The following is a 12,461-nucleotide window of genomic DNA, read 5'->3' as shown; positions in this document are numbered from 1 at the left end:
ACAGGAAGAGTTGATTTAAATATTTCATGCTACATTACTTTTGTTACCCTGCCCAATGAAAGGTACTCTTTAAACAACTCCACTGCAATTCTGACTCTACAAGATAGGCTGCCCACTGGCATCAGCAGTATTAGCAACCAGGTAAAGCTGGCATAGATTAGACTGGATTTATTTATTTGGTGGAGGCGGGATGAATTTAACATTACCTGCACTTGTCAGTGATTTAATCATGTCTGGAAAACATATGTGAGTCTTTTTTTTAGTCCTGTCCCAATAATAATTACAGCTGCATTTACCTACTGTTTCCTATGAGCTCACTTGTTTTGCTGCAATTTAAACCTTGTCCAGTGATAATCTGGTATTTCAAATGTATTATTCATTATTTATTTTTATTATTATTCAATTTATTTTAAATTGGATCTTTGATCTTTTTTCTGATGTTTTGTGGAGCTGGTTTTTCTCCTGCATTTCATCAGCAAAGTGTGACATTTCGCTTCTGTGTGAAAATGGGAGAAGTCAAAAATTCATTCATCCATCCATTTTCTATAAGGCAGGGGTACACCCTGGACAGCTCAGGAAATCAAAAATGTTTTTCCTAATTTGATACATGGAAGCTGTTAACAATAACATGCCTATTTGAAAACCAATCACCACCTGTCAAAGCTCATTCAATGGTACTTTTATTCCTTTGTGCCTTGTCTTTTGTAATTATCCATGGGATAATCATTTTATGACCAAATCCTGTAATTTTATGAGGACTGAAATGTAAATATTTAACATTCCTTAATCTCATCTGAATCAATTTCTGCTTAAGACAACAAGTTATAGGAGGCACATTTCTCATTGACAAGGGGCATATTTCTTCACTTTTGCTGGAGGCCCCCAACAACATGCCCCCCACTGCTAGCCTTCCCAACAAACTACCTCATTCTAGTACTATCTGTGCAATTAACACAGGATTACTATGAAAGCTCTATGAGTATGTACAACAAACAAGCTGACCCTTCAACAGTCAATGTAACAAATCATTACCATAATCAATAACTGTAATGTAATTACAACTGCTATCCATTACACTGTTAGTTACTGAAAAATTACATTACTGTAGGCAACTGTGTCCAGCTAAAGTGAACTCCACAGAGGATACTGTAGTGTCCCAAGTGTATGGTGTCCATGTATACACTGAAATCACATCCAACAAGTAGTAGTGTTGCAGTACACTGTAAATAAAGTTTGTCAACAGGCCACATGCACATACTGTACAGAGTGTTGGACCCAGTTCAGTGGTGGTGCTGAGGGTATCAGAGACACACTGTGCATGTGTGGCCCATTATGTGTGAGGGTGTGTGTGTGTGTGTGTGTGTGTGTGTCTGCACAGGAGCACAAATATGGAGCAATATTTTTTGCCCCTGTGAATTATGGTAGGTGTCACTCAGCACATTTTTACTGAGGCAGAGAGTGGTAATATATGATTCTTTGCTACTCTCGCTACTGGCAGACTGGACACACACCACCCAGTAATCAAAGGCAAAGGCAATACCAGTATACTACTGAAATGTAATGACAGGATACACACTGGATTTTTCCCTTGAACGCGATGAACTGGAATTAAAAAGGAGGTCACTGTGGAACATAAAATAGTCTGTTTTCCTTGGTGAGTTTATGAAGAAAAAGGTAAACACATATATGCTCAGTCAGTCAGGATTTATATAAATTTATCATCCTGAATTTACTCAGTCATTAATTTAGCAGATTAAAAAAAAAAAAAAAGTTGTGTCCTAGCTTGTATTTTCACCACTGGACAGATGTAGACCCTGTCTCCTTCTTTCCTCACCCTCACCCTTGTTAACCTCTGCTTCCCTCTGCTGCATTGTGATTCAGTCTGTGAGGAGCGGTTGCAAAATGACATTTAAAAACCATTTAATATGCGAGACAGTCATGGAGACTGGCAGAAACATAAATAGAGCATATTTTTGTATTGCAAAAACTAGGACACCTGGCTATGGTGCAAAGCTCAGAAATAACCAAATAAGAAAGTTAACAGAGACTTGAGAGAAGAAAAAACGTAGTAAAGGCAGAGTAAAAGGCAGAATCTGACCAAAATGAATAATGTAAAATGAAAAATTACGGAAACCTTGAGGAGGATGGTGCTTGAGTCAATACAAACTGACAACTATAAGGGATAATATTTCAGCCATAGAGGCAATAAAAATACCATCAAGATATCAAGACAAATGAGAGATAAAAGTCCTGCTGGAAAATTATTACTGGAAATCTTAGCAGTGTGCATGTGGAATGAAGTGCTCTATGAATAATGCACTCTGTTATTTTTTTATAAACTAGAAACATTCAGAAATGTTTACTATATTGCTATAATGCTAATGAGAACCTCCAGTCTATTTTTCTATTCACAACTAATCGATAAAATCTGTAATTATCAATAATGAAATTTGTTGTCAACGACTGCCGTTATCGATTAGTTGGGCTGCTCATATATTATTGCGAAGCGTGATGGCAAAATAACACAGACGCTTGCGAAATGGCGGAGAGTACAGATAAACCGGCAGCAGGAAAAAGTGTGCGTCCCAATTCATCCAAGGCATGGGAGCATTTTATATTAAACACAACAAAGAAGACTGTAACCTGCAAGTTGTGCAAACACAAATAGTGTGGACACCCACATAGTGATGGCGCTAGCATAGACTAGCTCAAATAACAACGGTGCAAAGTCAAACACTAAATTTGAAAGCAGCAAATAATAGCAGCAGTAAAATATTACATTTTTTAGTAACTGTTGTGTTTGTCAGAGAATGCTTATACATTTGTGCGTCAGTGCATATATTTTCCTTTCTTTTTAATGAAGCCTGTTAGATTGCTGCATATCTTCAAATCAAAATGTAATATGTACGTTTTTTAACAGAAATTGTCAAAACAATGTTGCATTATATTTTATATTGATTTTTTAAAGCATGGTTGTCAACTTGCCATCTGCAATTATGAAAAACAATACAAATATTGATTTACACAAATTGGAGTTTGTTTTGTTTTTTTCAGAAGAAACAACTCAGCCTGAGTGAATTTGTTGAAAGGAGAAATCCCCCATGCATTCCTCAACAAGCAGCCACTGTAACTGATGCCATCCTGAGTATGTTGGTTACTGACATGCGGCCAATGTCAATGGTAGAAGATCAAGGATTCAAAAAAATGATTAGCATCCGCAACCCAGGATACGTTCTTCCATCAAGGACACACTTCACAAAATTGATGGAGAGGACGCACCAGGAGGCATTTGAAAAAGTTAAGTCTGCTATAAAGACTACCAACAGCAGAATGGCTTTAACTGCTGACATATGGACAAGTGTTGCCACTGAAGCATACCTTGGCATTACATGCCATTACACTGGGAACAACTGGAAGATGATGTCTGTTTGCTTTACCACAATGCTAATCGAAGACAGATATACCTCAACCAACATTGCGGAGTGGTTGGAAGAAGTAGCAGTCAAATTTGAAATCCCTTTTGAGAAAACTACTGCCATTGTACATGACAATGGTGCGAACATTGTGACTGCTGCAAAATTACTAGAGGAGAAACATAAGTGGACCAGTATACGCTGCACTGGCCATACTTTGCAGTTGGTGATAAATGCTGCTTTAAAGAACACAGCAATTGAAAGAGCTGTTGGAGCTGCAAGATGTCTTGTGGAGCACTTCAAAAAAAGTGAGCAAGCCTGCAGTACGCTCAAAGAAAAACAGAAACGATTGGGCACACCTGAGCACAAGCTTGTTCAGGACGTAAGTAACAGATGGAACAGTACGTTCTATATGATTAATAGACTGATTGAGCAGAGGTGGCCTTTAACTGCTACTCTGTCTGACCCATCCGTCACACATAGAGGCAAATGCTATCTTGATTTGAAATCAGACCAGTGGAGCCTGCTTGAAGAGCTTTCAACCTTTTGAATGTGCAACTGTTTTTATGAGTGGGCAGGAATATGTCTCCTCATTGCCTCCACTTGTGAGAGGGCTGTTGAAGTCCATTCAAGATGCTGCCTTTGATTCAGCTCCACTGAAAGTCCTTCCAAGCTACGGCAGTTGAGCAGCTTCAAAACAGATGGAGGCAACTATTTGAACAGGTACATAATCCTGGGATTCTCTCCTCTGCTCTGGACCCAAGGTTCAGAAGACTGAAATTTCTGTCACTTGAGCAAATTATAACTGTGCAGGCTAAAGTGCAAACTGAATCACTTGCAGCAAGAAAGGAGATGGAGCAGCACCACCAGCAGCAAACAACCACCTCAGCCATAAGAACAGATGCTAAATCTTCAACATCTTTGCTTGACTCACTCCTTCAGTCTGGAAGCAGCAGTGAGGACGAGAGCAGAGAGGAGAAAGCTGAGGAGGACCTCAACACTCAAATAAGAATTGAAGTCCTGGCTTACTTTGTTGAGAGGCCCCTAGCCAAGAAAAAAATCCTTTGAATTTGAAGAGAGATAATAAAGATAAATACCCCAACTGGGCAAAATTAGCTAAATCCTACTTGTGTATCCCAGGCACCTCAACACCATCTGAGCGTCTGTTCTCTGCTTCAGGTTACATAGCTTGCAAAAAAAGAGCCAGCCTCAACCCAGAGCATGTGGACATTCCAATTCTAAATTTTGGAAAAGTCAATAAGAAACATGTTCGTATGAGCAACTTTAAACGTTGACAGTTTTCCTGTTCTTCTGCATTCTACCTCTGTATCAATCATTTGTGGTTTGTTTATTATTTATAATTTTGATATTTCAACAAATTCTGCTGCTTGATATCTTATTGCTGGCAGGTCTATGTCCTAATTTTATAATGTGAATTTTATATGAGTATAACTCAATTCTTGTTTTGTTTTGTTAATTTATATTTTGTTTATTTAAGAAGTTTTGAGTTTTATTAAAGGTTTAAAATGTCAAAGACAAAGATAGTTAAACTACAATATGTGTCTCAATATGTGCATTTTTAAAGTACACTTTTACACAAAAATACCCTGATTTAGGGTTTTATAGTTATAATAAGCAAAACATCTAATTAAAATATTGTTTAGATCCCTACCCCATACTGTACATGTAAAAACTGCACAAATAAGTCAATACATTTTGCAGAGGATTGTTTTAGAAAAGAGGGTTGTCTGATTGTCCTCATGAAATCAAGCAAATTTTGAAAATACTGAAGTAACACACAGTTTAAACCAAACCATGACCATAGGCCGTTTCACGGACTATAGTCTGTGCAAGGGCATGTGCTGTATGTGTGAGTGTACGCTGAGCAGACATAGTGTAGCACGTGTTGGTGGACAAACAGTCACAGCCAAAGCAACAACTTACCATGGCAGTGTGACTCTTCCAGGCACTACCACCGTACATACTGCAGGTAAAACTGCCTCATGATTCATTAAGAAGAATATAGTTCTCTGAAACCTGCTCAAACAAAAGGCCTGTTAAAAGAATCACGTTCGATGGTGAGCCCACTGAATTTACCATGCAACTGAATATTGACTGTTGTAAACTTCAAGAGGTACCAGTTGTCCCAAGGAAGTAGGGATCCTAAACAGACATGATTTCAGAGAGCTAGAAATTAATTACATAATCACCCATCTGTAATCAAATAAAGCATCAAAAACATGCTTTCCCTGATAGACAACTCTAACAAAGCTGCCATGTCTACAACACCCATGGGCTCCCTGACTGTTGATGCATAATTGTAGAAAAATGGAAAAATGGCTGGAAATTAGTCCAGCACTAAGCTCTATTTACAGAAAGTCTTAAGATCTTAAGATGTACTTTAGAGATTGACCTACTTTTGACCTCATTTTGATTTTCACATCAGCAAACAAAATCACAATTGTTAGTCAGAAAAGATGGTCCTACCTCACAAATTGTTGTTATGGGTTCGCAGGGAGGCTGTGTGTGTAAGCATGAAGCTCTCAGTACACTGTTGACTGCTGGCAGATGGCGACCTGCGTGGTGAACGCTGAAAATGACTCCTTCTGTTGAAGTAGCTACCAGCTGTCCAGGAGCGCTTGTGCTTCCTCAGGTACTCCTTGTAGTTTTTGGTGAGCAGTGTGTAGAGGAAAGGGTTGATACAACTGTTGGAGTACGTCAGACATGTGGTCAAGTAGTTGATGTTCCGTCTGGCTTTGAAGGAGAGGGACAGCGAGGGGTGGAACTGATCCAGCAGCTGCCAGATCCAGAATGGCAGGAAGCATGCCCAGAAGAGGAGCACAATGGTAAAAATCAGGTAGATCACCTTTTGGGAAATAAGACCACAGAGAGGAACCATTAATGAGACGTTCCTTTGTTAGTGATGCATTGATGTGGAATCATCATTTCAGTACTGTGTTTAGTTATTATAATGACTACATTCACGCAAATCACAAAACTTCACATAGATACAAGAGGTGTAAAAATGTCTTTGCTAATGAGATCATTTCTGTTTAAGATTCTGAAATCACTAGAACATGTTTCTCATTTATAAAGCTTTGTGTAGAATCCTTACTAAAAGTGTACAAGCACCCCAATTATTTCGATTTATAAAAGGGTGCATATGCCTTTAAACAATGTTCCCTTCATAAATCACAGACCACCTAGAATTATGCATACGTTAATCAGCCTCAAATCCTGCCCTGTACACACCCATTTTTAACCATAAGCAAAGCACCTCCTGAATGCTGAGCAGCATGTTAATGATCCTGGCATGCAGTTGTTCTTTCATTATGGTGAATCATGGCGACAGGTGAGAAAAGGACATAGAGATGTAGTTTCTCAGACATTAAGACAAAGACATTTGTAGGGGAGGTGGAGGCCTGGAAAACCAGGTTATTTGGTGGACACAGCAGCAGTATCACTAATAAAAAGAAGCAGTGCGAGTGGCAATGTGTTGCTGCTGCTGTTACTGTGTCAGTGGGACAGAGGCAGAACTTAAGAATACGTGGACTGATCTAAGATACACTACAACTTTCTACTCTGTTAACAGCAATTTGAAGACAGGAAGTGTAAGAGGCAAACACATTTCTTTATGCTGGTTTTGTTATGAACAGCATTATAATTAGGATTAATGCTAAGGATATAGAGTGTAATGAAGAAGCTGTATTTCCAGACTTTGATATTTCAGGATATATGCACAGTATTTAAGGAATTTATTTAGAGGTATTTAGAGTTAAAAAGTTCTCTATGTAATGGCAGTTAAGGCTGAGGGATGCTCGTGGAAAACAAGACAGTCTTTCACACTGGAATCAAGTCTCCGATGAAAAAGGCCTGTACCTTTGAACTGTTCCTTCTTTGGTGGACATTGTTGCACTACATCCTATGTCATCAAAGTTATTCCTTTGCCTGTGTCATAATTACTACAATCACAGTAGCTACAGTAGCTACACTGTTGATACTGATACAACAAAACAGACCTTTTATTAAGCTTTGCTATGAAGCAAACACGTGCAGAGAGCAAGAGGGGAATGGAAAATTTAAAAACCCGGGGACTGAGAATGAAATTCTCAGAGAGCCATGCACTCAAATAGTCTTGAAAAGCAACTGTTTGCCAGCCATGAAGACAATGTTCTTGGCAAACCCATGCCAAAACAGAAACCCATTAGCTGTGAGAAAGTATGCCACAAGTCTACGAGTTATAGGATACTCCCTTAGAGTAGAATGCCTGTGGTGGTGCACAGATGACAAGTGAGTAAACATGAAAGGCAGGGTATAGTATGACACAGGCCCCCTCTGACTAAAAATTGGACCCCTCATTGGTTTGAAGACACTTCTCCCTCTTGAGCAACATATCAGACAATATTATAAACTCAAAGTACACAGGAGGAGAATGAAAGAGCTAAAGGTCAAAATTTTACACAAGAGCCCAGTGTTTGTTTATTGCCTTACAGTCAGACATTCAGCATTGCTTTGTTAATGACTGTTATTTCAGTCAACCATGATCTTTGCCTAACCCTAACCCTAACAGATCAGAAAAGGGTTTTATTTTTATAACGGTATTTTGGAAGGCACTAATTCATGATGTTACAGTGCTGCTAGGGGTGAAAGATCACACTATATGTGTCAGTGTTAAGCGCATGGATAGACAAGGTATGTTGTTATTTAGGTATGAGGAATTGGTGAGTTCTGATATGGGTTTTCATAAATAGTGGAGCACCATCAAAGTGCGTAAAACAGAACCACTTGTAATCCAAAAAATACACAATTTTAAGATGCACTGACCTTCTGATTGGGAAGTTTCTTGGTATGTTTGAAGGTCTCCTTCTGTGAAACCCAATAAGTACGCGCAAGCTGGATGTAGAGATAGCCAATGATCAGTCCTGGAGTGACAATGCTAGTGCAAAACAGGAAGGACAGGTAAACTTTGAAGGAAAGTGGAGACAAGGTGGGCTTACACATGGCTTTGTTGCCCACCACCTCTAGCTGGACACTCACAATCATTGGCAGTGTCAAGATGAGGGAAGCTGCCCAAACCAGCACAGCGATGGCCTTTCGGTAACTTTTAGACCGCTTGACTGTATCAAGAGGCTTGATCACTGCAAAGTAGCGCTCAGTACTCATGATTGTCAGCGTGAAGATACTAGCATGCATTGTCAGAAAGTCCATGCTGATCAAGATCCGACACCCTTCATTCCCAAAGTACCATCCCTTTAGAAAGTATGTGCAGACTACAAAGGGGATGGTGAGAAGATACAGCAGATCTGCTAGAGCTAAGTTTATGATGTAGATGTACATCGAAGCTGCCGTCCTCATGGACTGGCACATAACCACCAGAGTGTAGATGTTCCCCGAGACTCCAATGAGGCACATGACAGAGAGGATGGTGCCGATGGTAAAAGTGGCGGCTGTGTCCTCATGTGAGTTAACCGGGGGGGCAGTAGCGTTGGCACCCTTTTCCATGAGGACTCCTACAGGCTCCATGGACACTGTGGTCATTTCTTAATGGCTGGGAAGAGACCTGTAGTCCAAGGACATGTATGTTAGAAGACAAAAGCTGATTGCAAAATGTCATTCTGTAAAATTATCACCATCACGCCTATTATGTAATTGAAGCTGTTCTTGTACAAATGAGGACTGTTACAGTCAGAGAACCTATGCTGGCCTTTTCATAATTTCATTTATATTCTACATTTGTCAGAGGTATTATTGAAATTAATGAATTAGCTTTCAACATAAAACTTCTTTTGATTCTCAATTTCTACAAGTTATATAAAAAAACACAGGAACCTCTGATTGCTTAAAGATTTGCAGAGGTGACAACTTATATTCAGGAAGTGAAATGCCTCATTCTTGGCTTATTCAGCACGACTGAAAATAGCTCATAGCAATTCACTTCATTTTTTATTTAGAATATAAATATTGCAAAGTACAGCATGTTCTTGTAAGGCTACACAATTTTTCCCAAATTGATCCTGAAATGAGCAATAGGGTAAGTTTTAAAGTTGTATTTATGTCTCAGTTAAAGTTTTGGACTGCAAGTAACAGGAATGGAGCAGCCTGATTAAACAGGTTTGGAAACATTTAGAATCAAAATTATAGTAAAATACAGAAGAAAAAAATATTCTGGTTGTATTTCAATTGAGCAAATCTTACAGTAAAAGAGCTTCTGATAGAAGTGACCTATAGTTATTGAGAGATATTCTATCTGAGCTTTATTCACATCAGTAGAATTTCTGAAGAATGATGAGAGAAGTTTATTTTTATTTATTGAGCATACACAGGCAAAATTATGCAAGTTATTATTATCCAAACACGGTGTGTGTGTAAACATAAAGACTTCATGCACCTGCTGAAAGAACATAGAACATATTAGTCAGTCACAGAAATCAGCCTTTTCTAAAATTACATAAGGCAGGCAGAAATCACTAAGAAAGTACATTTCCTTTACAGCTAAAGCCTTTCCAAAATTACCAAGGGCAGAGATGAAGTCAGCTGGGGATATGATGATATGTTTTCTCTGAGACAACACAACAGTCCTAATACATGCATGTAAATATATCCTTATAGACAGTTAGTAATCTATTCATGCAAGTGAATTAAAATAGTCTTACCTGAACTACCTCCCTTAATAAATGGTTTCAACTCTCAGCTATAGTTTTGACTGTGACATTGACCATGTTTTGTCTCACTTTGCTCTTCCAAACTTCACACTTATTGCAAAAATTTCACACTCCATAAGAGTCCCAACAGATTCAGTATCTGAGAGGTGAAGCACACAGGTGGAACAAAAGAAAAAATAAAAATCTATATTCAGCAGCCTCACAGGGGAAAATAACCTAAATGAGTCATCCACTACAACAACAATCCCTCCAATGCTGGCTGGTGTCTCATCAGCAAATAAATAAATCCAAGTTGTCTTCAATAGAAGGTGTACTGGCAGCAGGCTTAAAACTTCGTCTCCATTCGCTGTACCCTTTCTGCACCCTGGCAGCATCCAAACACTGGATGTCAGATGTGACTTCAACAGCAGAGAAATTTAATGAAATGAAGAAAAAAACACAAAAGAACATCAATGAAAAGATGATTTGCAGTGAGGATCATACGGCTGCTTATGAAGAATCACCCCCTTTGACTGAGAGTAAGAGAGAGAGTGCCCGGGGAAGAGATGGGAGAGGGAGAGTGTGAGAGAGAGAGAGAGAGAAAGGGGAGTGTGCTGCAAGTGAAGCACACTCACTCTGAAACGCAAAGTGGGAGGGAGATAACCGCCAAGGCAGGTATGCAGGAAATGTGTTCTGCTCTTTCTCGCTCTCTAGCCCCTGTGCCATTTTATTTCCATGCAACAGGGCATGTGTCACAAATGCTGCAATATGCAATGCTGTGAATTGACACATATTACACACTAACACGAACACCCATACAACATAAATCGGTAGCCAACAATGTGCATTTATTTCATCATGGGATGTCCCATATTCATTAAGTTTAATAATACCAGGGTCAATGTCACCTACCACTGCAGCAAATCTTCTAAGTACAGCCATCAAACATCATCTGCTGAAAGGGAGGCCAATACAAGCTCTTTGGATTTCTGTCAATACTTTAGACCATGTTAAATCTAATTTTTATATACTATGACCAGCATGTTTTATGTTCCAGCCATTCTGTGTATTGACACTCATTAGCTATCTTTCTGTATAGGGCACTGCACTGCAGCAGTGATGGAGTGTGAGGACAAATGGTTTTGTCATTCTCAAGGGATTCACAGGAAATGATGCATGTCCATACTGGGCAGAACTTGGAAGTCAGTGCACACAAACACACTGCATGTAATTTGTGTCACTTTTCATCATGCAGTGTTAACAAATTCAAGTTGTTCTTCTTCTGGGACTTGTGTAATTAAGACATTCTTATGCTACAACCAAAAAAGGAGCAGAGTCTGGAGGAGAACAACAGAAATAAAATGGTATTGTTTAAATCAGAGTCAGTATCTTGGCTGTTAGCTGTCTTTAGAAAATAAAGACAATTCCAGTTAAAAATAGCATGATCTATGTTGGTTTAGGGCTCACTGTCTTCAGGATGGTCCAACTGTGGTTGTGTACAAGCTTAGAGTTGTTCAACATATGAATGAATCTAACACTGAGTCATTACTGTCACTGACTGAATCAGTAGAGCTCCCCTCACTGGTGACAGAAAGCATCATTATCAGCTCAGCTGTGATGTACAGTCGCCTGGTTAAAAGCATAATGGAATATTGCAAATGCTGCATAAATAACGCTGACATGATAACTTTTGTAAACAGGGGACTGCTTAGGCACAGAGTCACTGCCCCATACAGGAGAAGATGATTTTAAAAGGATGTTGAAGAAGCAGGTCAGTAGGCAGGCAGACACTAGTGCAAGAAATATTACTGGATTATATTTTAACACAAATATAATCCAAACAAACATGAACCCCAGGAAAAAGACAGAAACTTAACTGAAGGGGTAAAAAAAAGTCTGCCGCCTCTCAGCAATCTTCCACCTTCTCTCCTCATGTGAATGCCATTTTAATTTCTCATCCTCACCCAAGTGACATCCAGTACCCGGGATAAAGGGACAAAATCGTGTCAGTGAGTAAACAGAAGAGTATTGTAAAATATCTCACTTACTGCACACCTCACAGTGTACCTGTGGGTGCACATAAACATGCAAGTGCAGAAAAACTGAAGAGAAAGTAATTTACTGCAGAACAATTTTAACTACCATCCTACCAGTTCACAGTACCCAGCATCTCACTGCTAAATGCAAACCTGTCTCAACTATCCCTGCCAATACTCGCACACTCCACAAAGCAGATCCTCCTCAGCAGGTCAGATTAACTGAAAAATTAAGCTGCATTTTGTCATTTACCAAACAAAACCACTGACTGACCTTTGCTTTTTTTTTCAATGATATGCTTTGTAACAGTCCTTGCATTGGTCAGAATCCACAACAAATGTCAAAACATAAAAAAAGGCAGTAGATAAAT

At 39.1% G+C, this 12,461-nt stretch overlaps 1 protein-coding gene across 1 annotated transcript in view; it reads right to left on the bottom strand.

Annotated features, from left to right (window-relative positions):
- The window catches only part of uts2r (urotensin 2 receptor), a 56,044-nt gene extending 45,479 nt beyond the window's left edge, over positions 1 to 10,565 (bottom strand). Inside the window, exons 1-3 of the mRNA XM_026314765.1 lie at positions 10,067 to 10,565; positions 8,238 to 8,973; positions 5,901 to 6,279 (exon numbers count right to left, since the gene is read on the bottom strand). Of these exons, the coding sequence (XP_026170550.1) occupies positions 5,902 to 6,279; positions 8,238 to 8,951 (1,092 nt within the window). The 5' untranslated portion in view covers positions 8,952 to 8,973; positions 10,067 to 10,565 and the 3' untranslated portion in view covers position 5,901. The remainder of the gene's footprint in view (positions 1 to 5,900; positions 6,280 to 8,237; positions 8,974 to 10,066) is intronic.
- Between the last annotated feature and the right edge of the window lie 1,896 nt (positions 10,566 to 12,461).

Source organism: Mastacembelus armatus, chromosome 19 (genome assembly GCF_900324485.2).
Source record: "Mastacembelus armatus chromosome 19, fMasArm1.2, whole genome shotgun sequence".
NCBI lineage: Eukaryota > Metazoa > Chordata > Actinopteri > Synbranchiformes > Mastacembelidae > Mastacembelus > Mastacembelus armatus.
Note: the sequence above shows the minus strand (reverse complement) of the source record. Positions and strands in the feature narration are given on the sequence as shown.